Source organism: Indicator indicator, chromosome 2 (genome assembly GCF_027791375.1).
Source record: "Indicator indicator isolate 239-I01 chromosome 2, UM_Iind_1.1, whole genome shotgun sequence".
Taxonomy (NCBI): Eukaryota; Metazoa; Chordata; class Aves; order Piciformes; family Indicatoridae; genus Indicator; species Indicator indicator.
Genome location: NC_072011.1, coordinates 35933024 through 35960084, shown reverse-complemented (window position 1 = coordinate 35960084; position 27061 = coordinate 35933024). Strand labels below are relative to the sequence as shown.

The 27061-nt window shown below is 40.2% G+C and overlaps 1 protein-coding gene across 1 annotated transcript in view; it reads right to left on the bottom strand.

Annotated features, from left to right (window-relative positions):
• The window catches only part of SDCCAG8 (SHH signaling and ciliogenesis regulator SDCCAG8), a 106889-nt gene extending 80646 nt beyond the window's left edge, over window positions 1-26243 (bottom strand). Inside the window, 10 exon segments of the mRNA XM_054396468.1 lie at window positions 1366-1518; window positions 11024-11162; window positions 12951-13139; window positions 15480-15535; window positions 17642-17806; window positions 18084-18209; window positions 18610-18723; window positions 22447-22529; window positions 22637-22791; window positions 26164-26243. Coding sequence (XP_054252443.1) covers window positions 1366-1518; window positions 11024-11162; window positions 12951-13139; window positions 15480-15535; window positions 17642-17806; window positions 18084-18209; window positions 18610-18723; window positions 22447-22529; window positions 22637-22791; window positions 26164-26243 — 1260 coding nt within the window.
• Window positions 26244-27061: the final 818 nt, after the last annotated feature.

Sequence of the window (27061 nt, the reverse complement as noted above, 5' to 3'; positions counted from 1 at the left end):
TGTAAGTTCCAATAGATAGCAAGGATTCAAACAAGCAATTGCTTACTAATGTCCCATTGTAAGTGTTTTTTTTTTTTCATTTCAGTTTCCCTGGCAACAGATTTCTCACAATCACTTAAAACAGCTCATTTACTTAAATATTACTTAGCCCCTATCAGTGTGCCTAATTCCTATTTTAATATCTGGAACTATAGTCCAGGAGTTTGGCTTGCTGTAGCAGCTTCAGAACATTATTTCCTCACCTCACCATACCAAAAACAACCACATCATATTACTTTCCTGTTACTACCTTTCCATCCATTTCACAAGCAACACTACTAAAGAACTTCCTCCTTTTGAAACAGTTACACAGTTCATCCTATTCAGCCTGTGCTCTCCACATTTTTCAAACTGTATGGCTTATTTCTAAAAAGAGCCCCAAAATATAGAAAATTTCTGACAAGTGTTAACTTGGCAATGTTGGGTTAATGACTGGGCTTGACCTGAAAGACCTCTTCCAATCAAAACAATTCTATGATCCTATGAAAAAAAGCCTATAATCAGAGGAGAAATTCACTATTTTGTTTCCAAACCTCCACTAGAAAATGGCTGAAGAGGCTGCACATCATAACGCATTCTTGGAGCATTTCTCTCTCCACTCTTCCTCACATTAGAAGTGCCTCCTTTGTTATGTCTCACAGGCTTACTACTGTTAGCATGAGGTTTCCTCTCTAAGTTCCATTGGGCAGAAAACCATCCTGGTTTTTCACTCAAATTACACTAGCATCTAGAAACCTAAAACAAGGTTATCAAGGTTCTGTTGTAATGGTCATGATATAAATGATGAGATATATAAAGTCTCTGAGACAGAATCTATCAGTAAGTAAGAAGAGATACAGACACATTTTTTCAGATAGGGAAATCAAGTCTCTGACAAGATCACTCTGAAAAACACCGTATTAGAATGCAACTACAACGTCACATTAATATATATACACATAGGCTCAAAAGAGCAAAAAGTCCTACATTTCACATGTTCTAGCTTTTAAGTGTTTGACTTGACAACCTAAATAAAGATCTTTATAAGAAGCCAGGTACAAGCTTAACCCTTTCCTGCTTTGACAGAATGCATTAGACAATATTGCAAACTAAAGTAAGCGTGCAACATCAACAGCTTCATACGTATCTAGTGACATAGCACAAACACCAGTTATTCAGACTCAAAGGACCACTCATCTCCCACTGCATTAAAGCAATGCCAAAAATAATCTGTTGAGCTCTTAAATCCAAAATTGAAACAAAACGAAAGACAAGCAAACAGAGTTTAAAAAGGATGACACACTTGGTGTAACACACACAAATAGAAAAAAAAACCTCAACGCATACCATTGCTGCCAAGTTGTCCCTTTCTTTCTTCATTTCTTCCCGCAGTGCTTCTTTTTCATCAGTCCTTTTATTTATCTGGGCAGCTAACTCCTTTTCAAGACGATACTTCTGCCGTACCAGCTCACTTTTCAGCTGCTCACACTGGACTAGAGCCTAGAAAATATTTGGTTTTTAAGTGGAAGAAACCTAAAATTTTAGACATTCATGGTATTTATCTAATGCCATCAGAGAAACCAATTTGCTATTAGAAAGGATGTCATTTAGGTTTTTTCACATCATTATAATGGTCATACATGCCCTACTGTGTTAATATCTAGAATAGGACCTTCAAATTGAAAACAGATGTATATGTTTGTTATATATGTACATGCCCTACTATAATTCAGAAATCTAATTACTTTTAGGAGTCACAGCAAAGATGAAAACACTTTATTTTCCAAATCAGTGGCTGTTCAAAAACCAAGATAATTACCTGCCTTGCATTTAAAATTCCTAGAATTAACCTCCAATATCTAACTCCTTGCAATCACTGAGGTTACTCGCCATTTATTTTTCCTTCATCTATGCAAACAACTAACATGTACTTCCTGGATGTGGGGAGTACTGGAGTCTCTCGCTTCCCATGGCGGACTGCAGGAACTACACCTGTGTCCACTGTCAGCAGGTGAATGACCTGCTCAGCCTAGTAGCTGAGCTGCAGGAGGGAAATTGAAAGGCTGCGGACTATTAGGGAGCACGAGAGGGAGCTGGACTGGTGGAATCAGACTCTACCATCCCTCAAACAGTCCCATCAGCCATGCAGAAATCAGAACACTGAGGGCTCCCTACCCTCTTGCCAGCTTCCTAAACAGGATGACTCAGAAGCTGGAGATCAGTGGAGACAAATTTGTCCCAAGTGCGGCAGGCATGGCAGCCTGATAGCCGCTGAACCCCCTCAGGTGCCTCTGAAGAATAGATTTGCTGGGTTTGCTGAACCCATTTCCACCAAAAGCAACGTTCTGCAAGGGAAACCAACCAAAAGCAACTGTGAGACCTTGTCTAGTTTATGTCAAAGAGGCTAGGAGGGAGCAAGCCTACTGTCTAAATATGTGCTGTTAAGAAAAATGATGGGTGCTTGTCACTGGGGACTAATTTCTGAAGGGTGTTGAGAGTCCTATATAGAATCATAGAATCAACCAGGTTGGAAGAGACCTCCAAGATCATCCAGTCCAACCAATTACCCTAAGCAATCAACTAGACTATGGCACGAAGTGCCTCATCCAGTTTTCTCTTGAACATCTCCAGTGATGGCGACTCCACCACCTCCCTGGGCAGCCCATTCCAATGGGCAATCACCCTCTCTGTGAAGAGCTTCCTCCTGATATCCAGCCTATACCTCCCCTTGTACAACTTGAGATGGTGTCCTCTCGTTCTGCTGCTGGCTGCCTGGGAGAAGAGACCAACCCCCTTCAGGGGGTTGTAGACAGCATCAGGTCACCCCTGAGACTCCTCTTCACCAGGCTAAACAACCCCAGCTCCCTGAGCCGTTCCACATGGAGTTTGTATTCCAGGCCCCTGACCAGCTTTGTTGCCCTTCTCTGGACATGTTCCAGTACCTCAACATTTCTCTTGAATTGAGGAGCCCAGAACTGGACACAGTACTCAAGGTGTGGCCTAACCACACCGTGCTGAGTACAGGGGAAGAATAACCTCCCTTGTCTTGCTGGCTGCACTATTCCTGATACAGGCCAGGATGCCATTGGCCTTCTTGGCCACCTGGGCACACTGCTGGCTCATGTTCAGCCAACTGTCAACCAGCACCCCCAGGTCCCTTTCTGCCTGGCTGCTCTCCAGCCACTCTGTTCCCAGCCTGTAGTGCTGCTTGGGGTTGTTGTGGCCGAAGTGTAGAACCCTGCACTTAGATGTGTTAAATCTCATGCCACTGGCCTCTGCCCACCCATCCAGCCTGTCCAGGTCCCTCTGCAGGGCCCTTCTATCCTCCAACAGATCAACACCTGCTCCTAACTTGGTGTCATCTGCAAACTTACTGATGATGGACTCAATTCCCTTGTCCAGATCATCAATAAAGATATTGAACAGAATGGGGCCCAGCACTGATCCCTGGGGGACACCACTAGTGACAGGCTGCCAGCTGGATGTGGCACCATTCACCACCACTCTCTGGGCACGGCCCTCCAGACAGTTCTTGATCCATTTCAGAGTGAATCTGTCCACAACACGAGCTGCCAGCTTTGCCAGAAGCTTCTTGTGGCAGACAGTGTCAAAGGCTTTGCTGAAGTCTAGGTAGACTACACCCACAGCCCCAGTCCACTCCTTAAGGAAGTATGTTGCCTGCCTGGGGCCACGGACTTCCTATCCTAGTCCATCCAACTGACTACTTAGACAATGATGAAATCCGAACAAGAAATTTGAGAGCAATGACGGACTTCAGAACCCTGGGACGAATGGCAAAGGGGTCAGGAGCACAAGTAGTATTTGCTTCTGTCCCACCATTAGCTGTGCCTGATGAGGGCATGAACATGAACATCCAGCAGATTAATGCCTGGCTATGGGACTGGTGCCAACGCAAGGATTTTGGGTTCTTCAACCACAGGCTACTCTACAAGTCTCCAGGCCTGCTGACTATAGATAGGAAATGCTTGTCTCAAAGAGGAAAAAGACTCCTGGGGCAAGAACTAGCAGGGCTGGTTGATAGGTCTAAACTAATTTCAAAGGAAGATGAGGGTAAAACCACGCTCACTGAAGACAAGCCTGGGATGTTTGTGAGGAACCTATCTCAGGGGCTGCAGGGGATGGTGGATTATGTGATACCCACAATGGTAACAGATGCTCCTCTGCTAGGTCTCTGAAGTGTCTGTATAGCAACACAAGCAGCATGGGAAATAAGCAAGATGAACTAGAGATCTGGGTGCAGTCTCAGGGCTATGGTCTTATTGCAATTACAGAGACATGGTGGGACAGCTCCCATGACTGGAATGTGGTTATGGACTATTATGTACTATTCAGGAAGGACAGACTGACAAGGCAAGGTTGTGGAGTTGCTTTCTGTGTCAGTAAGCAACTAGAATGCATTAAGCTTAACCTTGGGGGAGATGATGAAAGCATTGAAAGCTTCTTGGTAAGAGTGAAGGGACATGCAAACATGGATGATATGGTTGTGGGTGTTTAGTACAGCCCACCAAACCAGGAAGAAGCTGTCAATGAGGCCTTCTACAGGCAACTGGAAGTAGCCTCAAGATCAAGTGCTCTGGGTGGCTTAAATCACTCTAATATTAGTTGGAAAGACCATACAGCCAAGCATAAACAGTCCAAAAGGTTCCTGCAGTGCACTGATGATGACCTTCTCCTGCAGGTAGTTGCAGAACCAATGAGGAGGAGTGCAATGCTGGACCTTGCATTAACAAACAAAGAAGGATTGGTTGTAGATGCTATGGTTGGGGGTAATCTTGACTGTAGTGACCATGACATGTTAGAGTTTGGTATCACTAGACAAAGAAGCAGTGATATGTAAAATTTCAATCCTGTGCTTAACTTTGCCCTCTTCAAAACGCTATTTAGAAGTAACCAGTGGGCTAGGGCTCAAGAAGGGAGGGGGCCCAAGAGAGCTGGTTAACATTCAAACATTACTTACTCCAAGCTCAAGAAAAATGTATTCCCTTGAAAAAAAAAATCAGGTAAGGGAGGCAGGAGACCTGCATGGGTCAGCAGGGAAGTCTTGGAAAAACTCAAGAAGAAAAATGAGGTTTAAAATGTGTGGAAAAAAGGTCTGATCGATTGGGAAGATTATAGAAATATTGCCACAGAATGTAGAGATGTGACAAGAAAGGCCAAAGCTCTCTTGGAACTAAGCCTTGCCAGGGAGGTGAAAGAAAACAAGAGCAGCTTTTTCAAATACATCAATAACAAAAGGAAGAGCAGGGAAAAGGTGGGCCCACTACTAAATGATATGGGAGATGCAGAGATGACAGAGTTGCTGAATGCCTTCTTTGCCTCCATCTCTACTCCTAAAACCAGCCCTCAGGAACCTCAGTCTCTGGAAGCAAGGGAGCAGAACTGGAGGGAGGAATACACTCTGCTGGTCACTCAGGACTGGGTTAAAGATCTCTTACACCAGCTAAAGACAAACAAATCCATGGGCCCCAATTGTGTGTATCCACAAGTGCTGAGAGAACTGGCTGATGCTGTTGCTGAGCCTCTCTCCACCATTTTTGAAGTCATGGAGAACAGGACAGGTGCTTAACAACTGGAAGAAAGCCAGTGTCGCTCCAGTCTTCAAAAAAAGCGAGAAGGAAGACCCATGCAACTACAGATCAGTCAGCCTCACCTCCATCCCTGAAACAACTCATTCTGGAAGAAAAGAGGATCATCAGGAGTAGCCAGCATGGATTTATTAAGAGAAGATCTTCCTTGACTAATCTGATAGCCTTCTATGAAACCATGACCAAATGAGGGAAGAGCTGTGGATGTCATACATCTTGACTTCAGTAAGGCTTTTGATATTGTCTCCCATAACATCCTCAAAGAAAAGCTCAAGAAATGTGGCATAGACAGTTGGTCTGTGAGGTGGATGGAAAACCGGCTCAACAGAGTTCAGAGGGTTGTCATCAGTGGCACAGAGTCAGTTTGGAGGCCTGTGGCCAGTGGTATTCCCCAGGGATCAGTACTGGGTCCAGTTTTGTTCAGTATCTTTACAATAGGCACCAGTACAGGTTAGGAGCTGCCCTGCTGGAGAGAAGCTCCACAGAGAAAGACCTTGGAGTCCTAGTGGACAGCAAGTTCTCCATGGCACACCAATGTGACCTTGTGGCCAAGAGTGCAAATGGTATCCCTGTGGTACATAAAGAAAAGTGTCCCAGCAGGTCTAAGGAATGTCTTCTATCCCTCTACTCTGGCCTAGAGACCACACCTGGAATACGGTGTCCATTTTTGGGCTCCCCAATTCAAGAGAGACAGGGATCCGCTAGAGAGGGTCCAAGGGATGAGGATGATTAGGGGACTTGAGCATCTCCCCTATGAAAAGAGACTGAGAGACCTGGGGCTGTTTAGAAGACTGAGAGGGGATCTTATCAATGTCTATAAATATCTGAGGGGTGGGTTTCAAGTGGAGGGGGCCAATCTCTTTCTGGTGGTGCACAGTAATATGACGAGGAACAATGGATACAAACTCAACATGAGGAGAAACTTCTCTACAGTGAGGGTGATGGAGCACAGGAACAGGCTGCCCAGAGATGGTGTGGAGTCATCTTCTCTGGAGACTTTCAAAACCCACTATGGGATGCGTTCCCATGCAGACTACCCTAGGTGATCCTGCTTTTAGGAGGGGGGTTGGACTTGGTCTATGAAGGTCCCTTCCAACCTCTAAGATTCTGTGATTCTACTTATTCTCCCCCTGAAGTGAATTACTGAGTGCAGAAAGCTAAGAAGAAACCTAGCAGGAGTAAAGATACAAAAACAATTTTTGGGTTTTAGTGTCAGGTTTGGCAAATAAAGAGAATCAATTCTACTCAAAACTCATAAATAACCTGCATAATTTCAAGTGCTAAAACACGGCTGTGAGTTCTATCAAAAGAGAATAAATCCAAGTTCACATGCAAGGAGCACAGTAGACAATCTCATAAAAAAAGAAAGGGGGAAAACCCAAAATCTAGCAACTTATGATGATGTGCTCCTATCAAAGGGATACAATTTCAGCGTTTTGTCAGTTTAAATCAGAAATACACAACTCTCTTACAACTAAATCGAAGTACTCACAGCACCCTAAAAGCAGCTTGCTAGTCTATGAGTAAACTAGATTTCATCATTTCACTGATATTCAGCCATGATCTTATAGGAATCCTACTTTATCACCCAACAGCTTTTTAAAAAATGCTTATTTTACTTTTGCTCAAATCCAGTCCCCTATATGCAATTTCCATGGTGCTGGGCTGTTCATGAGAGAAGTAAATTAAACCATGATTTTTAAAGAATGCTTTAAGAGTCTCCATTAGGTTTATGCCAATTTTGTGGAACCTTCGTCAAGCTCTCTTTCCTACCACAAGTCTACCTTGGTGATGGAATCCCTCTGTTTCTGTCTTAAATCCTTTTCTGGAGAAAGTACCATCAGCATCAGCAAACAATTGTCTGTATATGACTGCTATAGTTTTGTAGACCTGTAAAACGCTACAACTCTAGCAACAAATAAGTTGCAAGAAGAAACACGTATTTTGAAAAGGTCCACTGTTTGACTACATAATGAACAGTTCAAACAACTATATTTCCATGACATTTATGTTGAAAATGCATTCCTAAATTTGCTTCAGCTATGGACATTTAAATACCAGATCTCCTCCTTTCTCTATGTAATAGGCAAGAGGCCCCAAAATAAACATAAAAAAAGATAGGCACTCAAGATTAGACTTTCTGTCAATAAGGTGATGAAACTGTAATTATAGCATTTGGAAGTATAATGTGCTAATTCCTCACCTTTCCTATATGGATTATTCTTTTGGACTCCATGATAATTTCAAATAAAAACAGTACTTCACCTTAAGAGTACAATAGGACTAGGAAAATAAAGGATGGCTTGTCCTTACCAGAGAAATACTAGTACATGCAAAAATGCTAAATCAGTGCAGCATAAGTAAAAGATTTCTTCCTGTTCCTTCTTATCAGAACAGTTTTTGAACACGGTAAAAACAGACTTACTATTGAGTCTTGTATACAGACAGCACTTCACATTTTCTTGATGCAGTGACAAGGGTTGCCTATGGAGACCCTATGCAGCTGCTACATAGTAGCAGAAAGAGTATAGGTATGAAGACCCATTTTAATTTAAGTCCTTCTAATTTGTTGTACAAAGTTTTGTTCTTAGACCCCATTTCTGATGTGAGCTACACTGAATAAGAATTTATAAGGATTTTAAAGAGCAAATTAAAGTGGAAGATCAGGTAACTTCAATTTTATGTCATAGGCAAAACATTTTGTGCAGTTTTAAATGCCTATCAGACAACTGTAGAAGTCACCCCTCCCCATCCAGGTAATAAATAAATAACTTTAACATTTAACTACTCAGGGACAGGATGAGACATGTGAACAAGGGGCTCAAAAAGTAAAACCAAGGAGCTCTAATATTCTGAAGATAAATTTGACAAGTACATAGGATTTCCAATTTCAATTATTTCCCCCCAACACACTGTTTATAGGTAAAGGCCCTACATACACACACACACTCTTTTTACAGCATTGGATGGTCAATTGTTCTGTTTGTTTTATAGAACAATTACATCCATCTCGTCCACAATTAAAAACAACAGCATTTCATAAAAAAAAAAAGCCACCAAACAAATCTCAATTCCATTGTAATTCACTAATAATACGGTAGATGTCACTAAATATCAAGGAAATAATTTAGGTCAGTATCAGAAAAGTGTATATATTAACTAGGGCTAACACAAGCATTAGATCAAAACTGGTTTTATCATCATTTAATTAGAAACAAAAGCTTTCTGTAGGTATCATTAGACAGGACTTATCACCTTCAAAGAGTTCTGTTAACTAATTAGTTCTTGCACTACAGCCATCTGAGGCAAGAGTTGTTTGTAAGCATTTTAATTCTTTTCAAAGTAGCTCAGAAATGTGGCATGAGAATTATCCTCCTACAAATGCCTCTGAAATTTCTATCACCTATCCATGAAACCACATCTGAATTTGTATGATGGTCAGAGAACGCAACACGCCCTACAGCCTTGACATCTTAAAAATATAAGTGTTATTGCTGAAAAACAGCTGAACGAGGAGGCAGCCCTGATAACTGAGGATGAAGAGAAGGCAGAGTTGCTGTACGCCTTTTATGCTTCAGTCTTTACTCCTAAGACTGAACTCCTGTATGAATTCCAGACCCTGGATGAAGGAGAAGACTGGAGGAGGGAAGACTCTCCACTAGTCAATGAAGACTGGGTTAGGGATCAGTTACATAAACAGAATATTCACAAGTCCATGGGCCCTGATGAGATGCACCCAAGAGTGTTGAGAGAGTTGGCTCATGTTGTCACTCTACCACTCTCCATCATTTTTGCAAAATCGTGGCAAACAGAGAGATGCCTGGGGACTGGAGGAAAGCCAATGTCACTCCAGTCTTCAGAAAGGGCAAGAGATTCCAGGAAACTATAGACCAGTCAGTGTCATCTCCATCCCTGGAAAAATAATGGAGCAGCTCATCCTGGAGGTCATCTCTAGGCACTTGGAAGAGAAGATGATGATCAGGAGTAGTCAGCATGGATTTACCAAGGGGAAATCATGCTTGACTAATCTGATAGCCTTCTATGATGTCACAACAGAATGGGTAGATGCAGGGAGACCAGTGGATGTAGTCTGCCTTGACCTTATAGAAAGACTTTTGACACTTGTCTCCCATAACATCCTTGTGAGTAAGCTCAGGAAGTGTGGCATAGACGAACAGATAGTGAGATGGATTAGGAACTGGTTACAAAATAGAGTGCAAAGAGTGGTGGTCAATGGTGGCAAGTCCCATTGAAGAGCTGTGACTAGTGGAGTCCCCCAGGGATCAGTGCTGGGTCCGGTCCTGTTCAACATCTTTATCAATGACATTGATGAGGGGACAGACTGTCTGCTCAGCAAGTTTCCTGATGATACCAAACTGGGAGGCTTGGCTGATACACCTGAAGGCTGTGCGGCCATTCAGCGAGACCTGGACAGACTGTGGAGAGCTGGGCACAGAGGAGGTTCAAAAAGGGTAAGTGCAGAGTCCTGCATCGAGGAAGGAATAATAAACTGTACCAGTACAGGTACAGATCACAGGAGGTGATCTGCTGGAGAGCAACCCCATGGAGTTGGACTGGGAGTCCTGGTGGATAACAAGTTATCCATGGGTCAGCAATGTGCTCTTGTGGCCAAGAAGGCCAATGGGATCCTGGGATACATTAAGACGAGCATGTCCAGCAGATCAAGGGAGGTTTTCTTCCCCCTCCACTATGCCCTGGTGAGACTACACCTGGAATATTGCATCCAGTTTTGGGCTCCCCAGTTCCAGAGGGACAGGGATCTACTCGAGAGTCCAATAGAGGACTATGAGGATGAGTAAAGGACTGGAGCACATGCCCTGTGAGGAGAGGCTGAGAGACCTGGGGGTTTTTTAGTCTGGAGAAGAGAAGACTAAGAGGGGATGTAATAAACATTTATAAATATCTGAGAGATGGGCATCAAGAGGGAGGGGACAGACTCTTCTCAGTTGCACACTGTGATAGGACAAGGGGCAACAGATATAAACTACAGCACAGAAGGTTACACCTCAACATGAGGAGGAGCTTCTTCAACGTGAGGGTCACAGAGCACTGGAATAGGCTCCCCAGAGAGGTTGTAGAGCCTCCTTGTCTGGAGGCTTCCAAGACCCATCTGGATGCATTTCTGTGCAACCTGCACTAGATTCTACGGTCCTGCTTTGGCAGGCGGCTTGAACTAGATGACCTTCCGGAGGTCCCTTCCAACCCCTAACATCCTATGATCCTGTGAACAGTCACCCAGTGCAGTCTTGTTGAACCTACTACACCATGTCAACATGTGATAGAGGTCTTATGTGTGTATTCTCTCATGAGCATGAAAAATAACTAACATTTGCAGTAAATCTGAATACTTAAAAGCTCTGCTTTCTTGATGAATTTACCTTTGTCTTTTCTAAATTGGCCTCTTCCGCCATTTGCACAGCTTGTTTAACTTGCTCACAAGCACTAGATTCTCTTTGCTGCATCTCTTTCATGTTTTGTCTCAATGAAACAAGTGCATCCATCAATTCATCTCTTTCTCTGTGTATAAAGAAAAGCCAAAAATTCATTTTGTACCTTTTCTTGAGAGAAAACAAATAAAAGACTTAAGGGTGATGAGTGAAGCAAGACTAAAGCCAGCATGGGGGTAGGAGTGAAAGAGAGCATATTGCTCACATAGCAGACAATATCATTTGCTTGATGACTAGTCCTTCAGTTCAGAAGAATGGACCATTAGTGAGACTGGCAGTAATGACAGCAGAACTCAGGTCATAAATATACTGATGCAGAGTAACATTCTGTTGGCATTACAAAATGGGGATCCATGATAAAAGCAAAACCAACAAAAATATACAAACAAAAAACCCACAAAAGAAACACAAACACTTCTAGATTCTACATCCCCTCTGAATTTTTTTAACTATGAAACTGAAATCTATACAAATTAGTGAAGCACAGTAAGAACTGTAATACTTCACTTTTTCATTATTGTGATATATCGAAAGCTTTTACATTAAGGGTATGATTATCTGCAGTTTAGGTCCAACTAGAGATTTTGGCTGAAAACTGTTGTGTTTGTGGTTTCCTGCTTTGTTTTCTGGTTTTTTTTTTTTCCCTTCATGTTGTGTGGAATGGTAACACAGTTCTATTTGTCAGAGAACTAAGTCCTACTTTGAAATGTCATTTTAACAAGATTTGCACAAGGTCCCTTTGAAAATCCTTGGGTTTTATAGATTGCATGACAGGAAATTTAACATTCAGAACTGATTAAATTGCAAACTGAAATAATGGTTTTAAAAAGATATATAGGTCAACTGAAACCTTCTGTCTCAAACTGCACTTTGAGGTAAGAACGTACTGAGTTGTAGCTTCTTCATATTTTACAGTGTCTGTGACAAGTAACTTTGAAACACAACTTTCACAACAGAGAACTTTCCCAGAAAATTCTTGAACTTGACCATAGGAAAATATGTAACTTCTGGAAACAGCCATCTAATATGTAGACATAATCAATTTTACAAAGTATATGCATTATATCCCTTCAGTCTTCTTGCTTCTGACTCTCAAATGCATCTCCAGCAAGCTCATTCTGAAACTAAGGAACTTCAGATATCTGACAACAGACGTATATTTAACAAACTTGGAGAAAGCTGCAGTATCTTATCATTTTTACTAGCAAGTAGAAAGGAAGGGATTTTTGAGGATGATTGATGAGCATAATTTCTTAAGAAAAAACATTTTAATGCCATTGGCATTTCTGAATTACATATATTCACCCTGAATTACATATATTCACCCTGTAAAGCTTTTTTCCCCCTTAATGTAGCTAGGGAGGGAAGCAATGCATCCCACTACAAACATCTAACTTACAAAGCAAATTCAAGCCAGGAGGAGGAAGTTTCCCCAAATTTAGGGAGAATCAAGTGGAACCAGAAAAATTTTCAACTACAGAAAGATAAGGAACTTTTGCAAGAAATAATCAAAATACACCAACTTCCACAATATTTGTTCTGAGAGAGTAAAGGCTCCACTTGCACAAAAAGTACGGGAAATAGACTATCAACAGTCTGATTATTTGGACAAAGATATCATAATTACAAGATAATGACTAACATTCTTTCACACCTGAAGTAGAAAACTCACCATGGATATCAAAGTGGTTGGGACCTATGCTGTTGAATTTCACATTATAACAACTTCAAGTTGAGAGTCTAATGCTTCCTAAGTTGATATCTACCTATGAATGCAACCCAGCACACTGAGACTTACATGGTTTAATGTGAGCAACTGTACTTTGAATGAGAAAGTAAACACACTTCCCAAACCTACTTTGTAACCCTCTCGATGGTCTGAATGTGAACATCAGAATGAGTCTGTGAAAGAACTGCCTCATGTTGTGCACATTTCAGACACAGACCACCAACCCGTCTAGGATTTGTGGCTGAAGAAAGTGACTTCTGTTGGCTTAGCTTTCCTTCCAAATCTTTGCATCTCTTCTGATATTCTGAAAGGTTTTTTCTAGAAGGAAGAAATAAGAAAAAAATACTACTTGTGCAATCATATGTTTCTACAAATTACATTTATATGCAATACATAATTACAGATGTAAACTAAAAAGAACTGTGACAATCCCTGTAATGAATATTATTTTACAAATTTCATTAGGCGAAGGAAGACTAACATAGAAATGCTCAATCAAAATGTTTTCTTCCTCCTCTCTGTAGCAAAATAGTGAAGTTACAAAAAAAAAAAAGTAGGCTTACATATTGACTGAACAGAGTATAAGACTCACTAGCACTAAACAGTTAATAAATATTTCAGTATCCTATCTTTTTCCTATTGTTCTTACTTAGTTGATGCTTCTTCGCTGTTCTTAAATTAACTGTAAAGTTACAGTATTAAACCCCTTATGCTCCCTAGGCAAAATCCAGACGCATTCAGCACATAGACTCTGATCCGCCAACACACACAAACGAGCTCAAACACATCTCCAGAAAAAGAGGGTAAGCTTTTCACTTGTCTCTAAAATTTTTACCAGGTGCTCTGAAGAATTTACTCCAGAATTTCCAAGCATCTGTCAGGCCAGGGAGAGCGGAAGCAACAGGAATGCTGGAAGTTCCAGACAAACACACACTGTGCGTATATGGATCAATTTGACAAATTGTGCAATGAATCCAAAGCTTTTGGTTTGTTATGCAGGCCATCTGGGCAGCACACACGTAGTAAGTCTGACACATTCTAGTTGCATTGGATTTACTGTGCACATGATATGTACACTGCATGCATGCTTATTTCCATCTGGGAAATCTGCGCACAGTTTTCCAATTTTAGTAGCTGGCCTATTAAATATAATCCACTATAACCTGAATGGTTCACATACATCTTTAGACAGCCATGGTACAACAGAACTATTGTTAGGAAATCTTGGACAGAAATCAGCAAATCCTACATAAGTTCATGTTTAAAGTTAAAAACAAGAATAGTCCCACTGAAAGCTGTATCATTTCTCACCTTAAAATCTAGTGAATGCTCAAGTATCTTGCAGAACTGAAATTTTGAAAAATCCTGTCCCTTAGGGGTAATCAAGAGGCCAAATACTGTGCTTTTAGCAATTTTCAGACTATTTTTCATGCTCCAATACTTATTTCTGAGTATAACACGCTGTCATGGATTGAGATGAACCTGCTGCTGTTATTCATATCAGGCTGCAGTCATGTCAACTTCAAAAATGAAACTGCTAGCTGGGGCAAAGTATTATGGGCTTGAAGTTCAGACTGCAACATGGGAGGCCTCCTGTTCTGGTTGCTGCTTCTGGGTTCTGGGCTCCTGGGGTGTGGTCTTTTTCTGAAGTCGTGGTGGCAGAAAGAGTGGGAGTCAGGTACCTGCTGGGTTTGGTTTTCTGTTCAATGCTGTTTTTTTCCCCCCTTGTATTTCACTGTGCTTCTTCTGCAAATAGGCTAAGCTAAGGTAATCATGTATTGCATTATTCGATTAATTAGATTATTAGCTAAGGTAATTATGCGTTGTGCTTAAAAGATCTTATGTCACATTAAGCTCTTATCTCTTTATCTCAACCCTCAGTTTTGGTGTGTTACTCTTCCCCTCACTTTTGTGTCAGGGGCAGGGAGTTTAGCCTTTGCACTAAACTGTTACACCCTCCAAGCCAAGCGGGGAACACAACAAAGACAACTACATAGCTGAAATTTAAGATCCTCCCTTACTTTCAGTAGCACAGTTGGCTTTTCACCACTGAAGAGAACAAATTAAAACCTTTCAATATTTTGATAAGTACATGAAGACTTATTTTCAACATTTTTGTTTTTCAACATTTGTTTGAAAACCAAATGTGACCTGGTCACATGACTGGAAACACTGCCTGCATGCTTCACAACTATGTTGTCCTGCTCTGAAACAGTCATGGGGCCTAAACTTGTTTGATGCTTAAGATTTGTAAAACCTGTAATATAAACTATTAGTAGAAGAAAGCTAATAATGGAAGAGCTCATATGAGTTAATTTTTTGAATTTTCTTTGATTGGTGTACCTTAACAGACATGATGTCTCTATGAAGAAAAGGGGTAAAATGGATAGACATTTTACATCAAATGGTAATTTCCATAAATTCAATAGTTCAATTTAATTTATAAAACTTATATATTACTAATGTTGCTGTATATTAGTATTCAATTATACTACATTCAATTTTGCTACATTTGTATTTGATAAAATGCTATATGAAACCAGTTTTCAAGGAGACAACATTCAGTTGTTTTTATATTGAACTTAAAGAGTAGTTCATATTGTTATGAAGTGATAATTAAGAGTAACTTTAATGAAAATAATAAACATTTCACTTTACCTTAGAGACTGTATCTGAGCGTCACGGATATTGACTTTTTCTTGATAAAGAAGTTTCTCCTTTAGAAAAGATGGCAGAAAAGAAGTGTCTTGCTTTCTTTGTAATATTGTCTTTACAAATAAATCTAGACATTTGCCACATTCACGCTCTTCCCCAAACATATAAACTTGTTGATATAATAGCGTCAGAGAAATCCAAACACTTCACATTGGTTAAAGCCTACAAAATGATCAACTTACACAATTTCTTATTTCTATGTATCTTTCCTATGGTAAATTGCTTCAGCACCAACTTCAGCCTCCTACAAGGATTTACACAAAATCATTGATAATCTTGTGTCTAGATTGCTCTCACTCTCCCACAGGTCAGCAAAAATAAATGAGGAATGCTACAGAATTTCAAGGTATTTTTATTACTTGTTGAAGAACTAGGTGCATAAATCAACCATACCAATGTTAAATACAGTGATAATATATGAGTAAAAGCACCAGAAATTTAGCTGAGAAAAGCCACAATCAATGCATTAAATATGGCAGATGACATAAAAATGAAATTAATATAAAAACGAGCTCTCCAACGACTGCAGGTGCTAGAGCTGAATGCCTCTTCAGTGATACCTAAATGATGCACAAAGCCAACGTTAATATATTTTACTGAGAAAAAAAAAAAGTATGTATAATTATCTTGAATTCAAGTATCCTTTAGATTTTACGGAACATATACACACAAGGATAAAAAAACATCAAAATGTTCAGTTTTTCCTCAAAAGACTGCAATGCCACTAACTGAGAGACATTAAAAAAAAAAAAAAAAAATCAAGAGCATCTTCCCAAATTAAAAATACAGGCTAGAGACAACATCTCTGAATCACTAGCACCCCTCTGTTTCTCTAAAAGCACAAAAGGTGTAATTCACCTGAAAGAAGAGAGACTGCAGAAAGCTATTTTTGTACCTTATGGAGCCCTGTGCTGCTCCAGGTGCAGAAAGACTCATTTCAGAGTTTGCCTATAAGACTAATGAAATTACACTAGCTAGTTCCTACCTGCTTGTACATTGTGTTACTGCTAAAAACTTCCAAAGCACAGTGGAGCCATCACTGATGAGAGATTCTTCAAACAAGACTTATCTCTGGAATATCAGCATCTGCAGATACAACTTATCACCACTGTATAACAGAATAATACAACCTGGAAGGAGTGGCTGACATGCTGGAAGGCTTAGCTGCCATTCAGCCACACCTGGACAGACTGCTCAGTTGGGCAAAGACAAACCTAATGAAGTTCAACAAGGATATGTGTAGAGTCCTCCACCTGGGAAAGAATAACCTCATGCACCAGTACAGGTTAGGAGTTGACCTGCTGGAGAGCAGCTCCACAGAGAAGGACCTTGGAGTTCTCATCAACAACAATGTGCCCTGGTGGCCAAGAAGGCAAATTATACATGGGTGCATCAAGAAGAGTGGGTCCAGGAGGGAGGCTCTCCTTCCCCTCTACTCAGCCCTAGTTAGACCACATCTGGAATACCGTGTACAGTTCTGGACTCCCCAGTTCAAGAGGGACAGGGAACTACTGGAGAGAGTTCAACAGAGGGCTACGGAGATGACTAAGGGACTGGAGCATCTCTCTTGTGAGAGAAGACTGAGAGACCTGGGGCTATTTAGCTTGGAGAAGAAAAGGCTGAGAGGCGACCATATCAATATCTACAAATATCTGAAAGGTGGTCGTCAGGAGGATGAAGGCCAGTCTCTTTTCAGTGATGCCTGTGACAGGGTGAGAGGTAATGGATGTAAACTCAGTCACAGGAAATTCCATCTCAATATGAGAAAAAACTTTTTTACTGTGAGGGGGACAGAGCATGGGAACAGGCTGCCCAGAGACATCATGGAGTCTCCTCCACTGGAGATCTTCAAAACTTGCCTAGATGAATTCCTGTGTGACCTGCCCTAAGTGGTCCTGCTTTGCCGGAAGGTTGAACTCAATCTCTGGAGGTTCCTTCCAACCCCTAGCATTCTATGATTGATTTGGTTATAATAAGAAGATGAGGTTTAAGAGAATAAAATCTGACCTTAGATCAAGGTTCAGAGAACCAACTCTTGTTTGTCTGTTACAAAATTATCAAACTGCAACAACAACAAAGCACCATAAGGTTTTGCAAAGTCTGACACTGCAAAGAGAGTTTATACCAACCAGTTCGCCGTGCCATTTTTCTGTCTCTCCAACAGCTGCTGTATAAAAAGCCTGACCTTTGTTATCTGCTGGTGACAAGGTGACAGGCTGAGGAATGCTACAGTCATTACTACCTGCAGGCCAGGAGTTCTGAGTAGTTGCCTAAAACAAAAATATTAATGCTTCAGTTATAATTATGTAGACTGTTTTAAAACAGATAATAATACACATACTGAATGTTACAATTTGTATTAGAATATAAGAATCAATAAAGAAGTTATTTGGGGCAGCAACCTATGACAACAGTGATGTCCACAGAAATCCACGTTTACAAACTCTCACTGAATTTTGACTAAAATTCGGTTTGCAGATAACCATTCAGATAGCTTTCTTTAAAAAGAACACTGATTAAAAGAACAACAGAAAAACAAAAACTTACCAAGGCATCTAGAAGAGTTTGTTCCCTTATTATATGTTCTGCAGTTAATATTTTCAATTTCTGAAGGAGTTCTTCATTTTCAAGTTCAACTACTTGTACTTGATCTTTCATCCCAGACAGTTCCTCCTATAGGACACAGGAATTACATGTAAAAGGCTTCTTGAGACAGCTGTCAACACAAATACCTCTTTGGACCAAAATTACAGATTTACATTTCAACCCTTTCAGAGTAAAAATATTCAAAAGACACATTTTATATATTTTCAGCTTGAATTTTCATATGGCTTATTCTTAAAAAAAAAAGTGCATGTACATATTTGTGATAGGATGTAAACATGCCTTTGAAGACCCTGAAACACTACACAGCCATCAAGACACAAGGTAAGGCTCAGGATCTACCAAACTGCTTGGCTCAGTTTTTGTCATTACAAGAATCAGTCTTCAGACTAAGCATAAGCTATTTTTAAAGCATTTCTTCGTATTTAGCGGACTGGGGTTTTAAGAGGTGAAATACATTGTCCAGTACCTTGCTAAACTTCATTTCTGCTTCTAAATGGTCAGTGCACTGTGACCGTTCATTGATTATAGGAACAAGTTCAGAAAAGGCTGCTAAGTCTCCAGTTGTACCTTCTGGGGGTTTCTGGAGGAAGAATAGCATGAGTTATTTTCCAGTTTTCCACTTACTGCAGTGAAATGTTGCTTGCACATAGAATATTACGTATACTTAATAAAAAGTCACCATGCACTAGATCACAAGGAAAGGATGAAGAGTAAGAACTTAGATTCTTCAATACAAAATGTAAGTATGTCACTTCTGTCAAAGTACAGCTGCTTGATTAAGCACATCTATAAACAGAATCATATCTACAAACCAATTTGTAAAAGAAATTCATGCCAGTATTTAAATGTATCACACATTTTAGACAAACACAAAGGACTAATTTTTTTTCCCTTTAATTTTAAATGAGTTGTGGATATACAAAGGCAACTACTGCAAATGTTCATTAACAATTTCTACAGAAACTTAACTATGTCTGCAATTTTAATACCTCCATAGAAACAGAAAATGTGTTATGTATACTACATTTATCAAGGAACTTGATTACTGGTATTTTAAAACACAATTCCAAAAAACATTTCTGAAGATCCTGTAAATAGGTAAAAGTTCTTATAGTCTCACAAATGACTAGTTAAAGAAGGTAACGAAGGGAATCCTTACATCAGCCTTGCTCAGTAAGATTTAAAGAGTAAACTTTCTACAAAATGTCAAAAACAATCACTAGAACGTTATAGCATTTACTCCTAAGAGTACAGGACAGATAAAGAACGTAAGTATTACTAAAATGCCCTGAAAAATACAGCTTCTCTTTGATCTTATTAGCAAGAAACAGTCCTTGTCAGTTTAATAAAAAGGAGTTAGAGCGGATCTAAGAAATTTTTCTTAGAACATAATAATTTATTTAGTTTGAATGAAGTATGCGTTAATTTTAATGGGGTAACAGTAATAAGTTAAGCTAGACTACAATGAAACTACCTCTGAGTAATCACAAAAATATTTAATGGAGTTTCTGCCTTCAAATTTACATAAGTTACTATCAGATCCTCAAATATCTTCTTTGAGTATTGGTTTACTATCATAACTTGACATTCCATTATTGCAAATTTCATCCTTCAAAGAATTAAGCACAGTCTAATGCCAGCTAAAATACAGGAACTGTTTTAATTCCTGAACTTAAAATAAAACATATCAATGCAAGCCATGTTTTGATTTAGGTTTTTTGGGGCCGTTCTATATTAAAATTAAGAAAGTCAAACTGGGACATGTTTGTAAGTAGAACATATATCCTCTCATACAAAATATGTCACATTTTTCTCCAATTCATTGAACAGTGTTATTCACAATCTGTAAAAGGGTAAATCTCCCTTTTCTTATTCTTGTCTGGCAAAGACACAAAATTTACACAGTTGTTAACAGGATCCTCTCAGATGAACAACAGATACATTTGTAGCATTAGTTCACTCTTTCAGATTAAAACAAACATCTTTACGTTGATCTCTAACTGCTTTTGAAACTGATAGAATTCTAAATTGTGATCTGTGATCTCAGGTCAGAAACACACCTTTTTGTGTGAAAGTATCTCATGATACAATTCTCAAATATACTTAAGAGTCTTAAAAATTATAGACCTTATTTTCAGGAACTACCTGAACAGTTGGGCTCCTAAATCTCCTATTCAATATTAAAAAAAAAAAAACACAGAAACAAAAACAAAAAAACACATACAAACCCAAACCAAACCCCAAACCATGCTGCTGTTAAATCTATTTGTCATCTTATTTACAGGCTCTGCCTGTATTTGATGTTTTTTTCCTGTCCAACCTTTAAAGGTCAAATTCACTAAGGTGAGGGGTTGTTTTCCAGCAACAAAAGCCTTCCTGTCAAATTATACTCAACTTCAGTATTGACTGTATTAAAGGGAGGACTGTGGAATTATGATTGTAGTTTAAGGAGAAACTGTTTCACTGTGAGGGTGACAGAGCAAGGCAACAGGCTGCCCAAAAAGGTTGTGGAGTCTCCTTCACTGGAGACATTCAAAACCCACCTGGATGCATTCCTGCATGACCTGTTCTAGGTGGTCCTGATTTAGCAGGAAGGTTGGACTAAATGATCTTTCGAGGTCCCTTCCAATCCCTAACATTCTGTGATTCTGTGAAGGTTCTGTGTGCACACTCATCTGATGCCTAGAGCACAACTTTCAGCCAGCGGCAACAGAAGGGAACTTTAAGACAATATTGTAAAGTTTACTAAACAGCATACTTTCTTTGAAACATACACACAGTCATCTACTATTCAGTACTCATTAGGTATTTCAGTGTAATTCAAAGCTAAAATTTAAGATTACTCATAATCTAAGTTTGCTTTCCTTTGGCCCTTAGGGAATCTGATTATTCTTGAGCAAGAAGCATTTCTGCTCCAGCAAACCACGAGGCAAGCTCGTATTTCATAAGGGTTTGAGTTTCTGTGGTGTGTGTGCACTTCTGTATTTACACATTTTTGGAGTTTTATACTTGGTACATCTCCAAAATACTTTCACATCCTGATTAGCAACCAGTAGAAGACAGTTGAAAAGGACAATAAGGGTGCCACTTCACAGAATCCCTCATTGGAAACTTCAAGAGAAACATGACAATGCTTTACCAGTAAAGTAAATTCTGATCTTTTCTGTTTATTCCTCCATCCTTTAATCCATTCCCACAAAGCTCTATCATATATTTCTTAGAAAAAGCATCCTGTTTCCTGAATTTTTCCATTCTACTAAAATTTTCCAATATAAATAAAATACTTTGGCCAACACGAATTAAGATATGCTTTCCCTTTTCTCCAAAGGCTAAATACAAATTAATATTGATTCACATCATGTCCGTATCAACCAATGATGTCCTGTTCCCTGGAGATCCAATACACTTAATTCTATCCTGCACCACTATGAAGCAAAAGTACCTGGCAGGCCAATCAGACTAAACAAATGGATTTTAGAACACTCAGAAAACTGTTAAAAAAACTTTAAATAAAATTTCTCAATGTAAGAAAAGTATTACTAGGCTCATTACACAGGCTCAAAGCAACACAGCAGGAAGATAGGCTTTAGATTGTTCTGCTGATAACTCAACTTTGGCAGCAAAGAGCTGCTTGTCTTGTTCAGTATAAATCAGAAGTAGTCAGCAGAGGCCATCAAAAGATAGACCAAGAACAATGCCTTTGAATTATTCACCTATAAGGATAACAGCATCTAGCAGTTGCTTTGTAATTGAACTGTCCATTGTACATACTATGCAGTTTTGCTGCAAAAGGGCTAAATCCGAGATGTGCACATAAGGGTATAAAATTTTGACAGAGAGCTACAAAACCTGTTGTTACACGAACATCTCTAATCCTTTAAAGAAAAAGCACATTTATGGCATAACAATGCCTTGAGAATCCTTAAAGTACAGTCAAACAGGCTGCTTTTACAAAGATTGGTCCATGTAGTCACTCCAGCTCTTTCCAAAACAAAAAGGGTAAATTTTTGGTTAGATAAAAAATAAAAATTAAAAAAAGAGGTGGATGTGGATGAAAGCAATATAGACTGTGATGCACACTGCATGGTCAACAAAGAAAGAAAAAAGTCTAAATCCTATTACAGTGTCTCTTCTTCTGCTATGGTCATTAGCATACCAAGTTCTGGCCATAGCCTCAGGAATCTCCTGTATTTCAGAATATAAAAATTATTCAGTGCTTCTTTCTCCTCTTGCATACTAGAAACTGATCTCATCCTGTATACTTTCATTTCAACAACACAAAAGAAAGAAGAAGAAAACATACACAGAATGACACCTTCCTTCTTGACAGAGAGACTTCATTCTCCACTCTTTCTTGATCTCGCAATAAAATTTTAAGTTGATTAACTAGGAAGAGATTTAAAAAAAAAAATTACCACAAGATATTTACTTTTTACATTGAAATTAATGATTTCTAAATATTTTTGGACTATTTGCTTTCAGAGTAATTTTACCTGCCTGACTGTGCTGCAGTTCCTGCCAGGCTTCATTTCCACTGTCCACATCATCACTGCCCTTGTCCATAGAAGACTGGTCAAATGCAACTTCACCCTCACCCTCTGCAAACTCTCTTTCCTCTAAGGCACATTTCAGTCAATGGATGCTTTCACTAGCACACTTTGAAAAGAAAAACAGCACATCATTAGCCACAATAAACAACACCAAAACCCCAAAAGATTAGTTACTGACTGATATTTTAAATAAAAAAAAGGGGGGGGAAAACTAAAAGCATTCCCCACCTGTCTACTTGATCGAAACTCAGCCACTGAAAGCCATTACTTAATGCAAACAGCAGGAACAACTACTGTATGCCACAAATTGCAGAAGAAAGAGTCACTACATTTTGAAAGAAAAAGCTCTATGTAGCATCTTAGCCTGCCAATACACGAGGCCTCTGCAGCAGCACAAGTAATAATATACTTGACCCTAAAACATGTCCTAGCATACACAGCTTTAAAACTTTTTACTGAACCTAAAGCTTACTTCATACGATGCACAGGATCGGACCCCAAGAACAATTACTTTTGAATTCTAATGATGCCACTACACATAACATATAGCATAACTCAAAAAAAAAAAAAGTAAACAAAGTAAACACTCAGCAAACTGAGCCAACATAAACCAATAAAGACCGATGACCTTTGAGCAAGTGTGGAAAATTAATAGTAACACTCATTTGCCTTCCAAATAAGTACAAATATTTTTATGAACACTTTCAAGAAGTAACTGACTTACTGAAGTGGTACAGTAATGGTATTTTCTCATTTTCAATACATTTTCTCTTGTATTCCTTTTTCTTGTTTTTTAGTTAACTGACTTCATAAAAATCAAAAACTTTCCAATAATAAATGCCATATCACTCTGATACACCTGGATATCGCCAACATGTCAGAAAAGAAACTTGAAGAATTTGCAACTGAGAGATGACAACTGAATGAGGAACCAGAAAATATGGGCTTGGTTTCAGATAATATTCCTACTTTAGGAATATTATCTGGACCTCAGGCAACTCACTACCTTCTTTCAACTGCCTGTGTACAAAGGGAGATGAGCATTTCATTTCTTTTCCCTTTAAGCAATGTATATACTAACTAGAAAAGACAGAGCAGTACCCTAAGTATCACAGCTTTATGCAATGTTTAACAAAGCAGGATCTCTAAGTTCTACTGTTTTACCAAGAGAAACAAGAAAATGACCCAGACACCAGTCAGCATGTACATGCCCATCAAGACAGTCCTCCATCACAATTCACAGCCACTTCAGGAATGTAAGAAGATGTGTTTCTTTTACATTTTGTCAAAGTAATTTGTTACCACCAGTCAAAAATATCCTGCATCAGAAAAATTTCATTAATAGCTAACAGTTATTAATTTTACAATGAAACAGAATCACACACTCACAAAATCATACTCTATTTTCAGAAACATAAACCAGCCATGATTTTCTTTATTTAGCCCTGAAGTACTTGGAGGATTATTTTTCCCTAGGTCTTGTGTAAGAAACATTTAGGTATAAATGCCGACAGAACAGGAATTTCATTCTTGTAGGACAAAGGTAACATCTTTTATTGGAATATTATCACAGTTAAGCATTCGCAAGGTATAATTCAGAAGGCAAGCCTCAGAGTAGAATACATATCACAGTGAGTTACTTTGTTCCAAAAGAAAGATGAATAGCAGTTCAAATCACAGAACAAAAGGTAATTGTTTCTGCCTTCATTTTATCTTTTTCAAGCTCATATCATCTGGGGAAATTGATTTTTTTCCCCCACTGCAATGGTTTTCACAGCCTTTTTCAGTCTTTTTCTCTGCTTGGTTGTAACCTACCAAGAGCTTGTAAAACATAAACTGCTCCCCAAAATATGATTGCATTTAAGAGCATGGTTTTCAGCCTAGTATTCCAGGCACTCCACACTTTTTAAGAACACTAGTTTCTATAAAATCTCGACCTGTGTCTGACCTATTAATCTTCTCTCGGTAACCACTTTTAAAGCCAAGTCCTAAGATGACTTGCACCAGTTCTTTTGATTTTAGGGTATTCCACCTTTTAATAAAGTTAACGTACAAGAACATTAAAAGTATATTTAAAACAGTAATGATTTTTTATAATAAACTCAAATAGAATGTGCAAGGCAATGACTCAAAAAAAAAAAAAAAAAAAAAAAAAAGAGAGATTTAGGTCAAGTATTTCTCTATTGGCATACTTAAGCTATTCATCCATTCTTGAGCATTCCAGGACACCATGAGGGTAGGAAAGCCAATTGAGAAATGGTAAGAATTATCTCACTGATGCAATGGCTGAAATATTTAGCCAACTATGTTGCATCTAATTGTTGCCAAGAAGTGTTCGATGTCAGTTATCAGCTGGTATGTCATCTGATAGCAGTAAAATTCTTTCCTTTTCCCATTCATTGTAGAGCTGTCAGAGAAACCATGGGCAGTAAAGAACACCAAACCCAAGCAGACAAACAAGCCCATATACAGCTTCTCTCAAAACTACTCCCTCTTTATAAACAGTTTCTGAACTCCAAATTACTATTTTATCCTCAAAGATAATGTAGTTATACTGAGCAATAGCAATGAAAAACACAAAAATAATTCTCAATGGCACACTGATGTCTGTCATTTTTGACTGTGCTTTCCTGCTTCTCCGTATTTTTGAATGCTTCATCGCACATTTGCTGAAGTTTCTCAAAGCTTGCTGATTTCCAAATCACAAAAGCTGCCACCATAAGCAAAATACTCACTACTGGGAAACTGGGAGTTAGAAGTTTCTGATGCCCTCTCTTTTACACTGAAAAGCTAACATTCACTTCCATAAAAGTTGAACAGGATGTCTAAAATGGACCACATAAGAACTATCCTCAGCGCAAAGAATTGATGCTATTTTGAGAAGGAAATGCATAATACTTGCTACGAATCACGGATGAAATACCTACTTGAAAACATTTCTATTTGAAATTTCTATTCTATTTGAAATTCTATCTTGAAAATATTTCTATTTCTACCCTTTTGCAATGACATTGCAATAGTACATTTAATTCACTCGCGTAACGACATGTGATATGTGGGCAGTGTGTCCATAACATAAATTTATACACCAAGTACGGTGATGTACCTACCAGTTATCTACTAACATTTAGAATTTCAACACTTAGACTAGTCACAGTCTGAAGGGTGGTAAAGTTACGATCAGACAACTACGTGCGACTGAACAGCGACCGATTTAGGGAGGGCCAGAAACAACTTAATTCTCCCCGACAGTTGCCCCGATTAAGTGCGGGCCGCGTTGCCCCAGCCCGGCCGCCCTAGAAAGCGGCAGGACAGCCCGGCCCCCACGGCTCCACACTGCCCGCAGCTGCTCTGCGAGGTACGGGATAGCCGGGTACGTGAATCCCTCTAGCAGAGCCAGGCAGCGTCTCAAGCGAGAATGGCCAGCGGAAGAAGTAGCGCGTCTTCACCTTCCGCTGCCCTGCCACAGCAGCGTCCGCTCACCTTGGAAGCGCCTCTGGTACCGCTTCAGGGGCCCTTCCAGGGCAGGCTCCCCGCGGGGCGCTCGCATGGGGACACCGCCGACTCCCAGGGCAGCACTGGCGCTGCCTTAAACGGCGGGGCCCCGCAGCGCTGCTGAGTAACAGTAGTTCCACGGGCTCTTCCTTCCTGCGCTCCACAACCACCGCAGGCTCCCGGAAAAAAAACACAACCCCCACCACGCGGAAACCTCCTCTGGCGTCTCAGTGCGGGCCGTTGCTACTCGCCACCCTCACCATAGCTAAGCGTGGCGACGCTTAGGGCCCGCCACGCCTCCGGGCTAAGTTTTGTGTGTGAAAACTACATGTCCCAGCATGCAGCGCGCCGCGCTGGGCGCCTTGGGAGTTGGAGTCCCTGCTGGCCGCCCTTCTCTGCCATCCCGCACCCGGCCGCGGGAGAACGACAGCACTCTCTCCTCTCCCCTTTGTTGCGGGTTACGGCTGCATGCGCGCCTGCGCGCAGCACTGCTCTTCCGACCACGTCTTGAGGCCCACAGCAGTTGAGTGCAGCGCAAGCCCAGTCATGGCTAAGGGGAACAGGAGCGGAAAGTCCTCTCTTCGCCCCACCGCCACAGCGTACTCCAACGCATGCGCAGTAGGCACACGGTGGTCTAAGCAGAGACGGCTATTGTCTGTGGCCGGCGCAGGCGCAGCTCGGTTTCTCCGCCGCTCGGCACTTGACGCCTGCGCACTGCTCTCCCCTGCATTGTGTGAGCTCGGGCGGCGCCTGCGCAGCGCCGTGCCCCTCTCTGCCCGTGAGCCGCTATGTGCAGGGAATAACGTTGGAGCCGTTGCCACAGGGACAACGACCGGAGCGCCCCGCCCCCGACCTGCGGGGATGCCGGCTCAG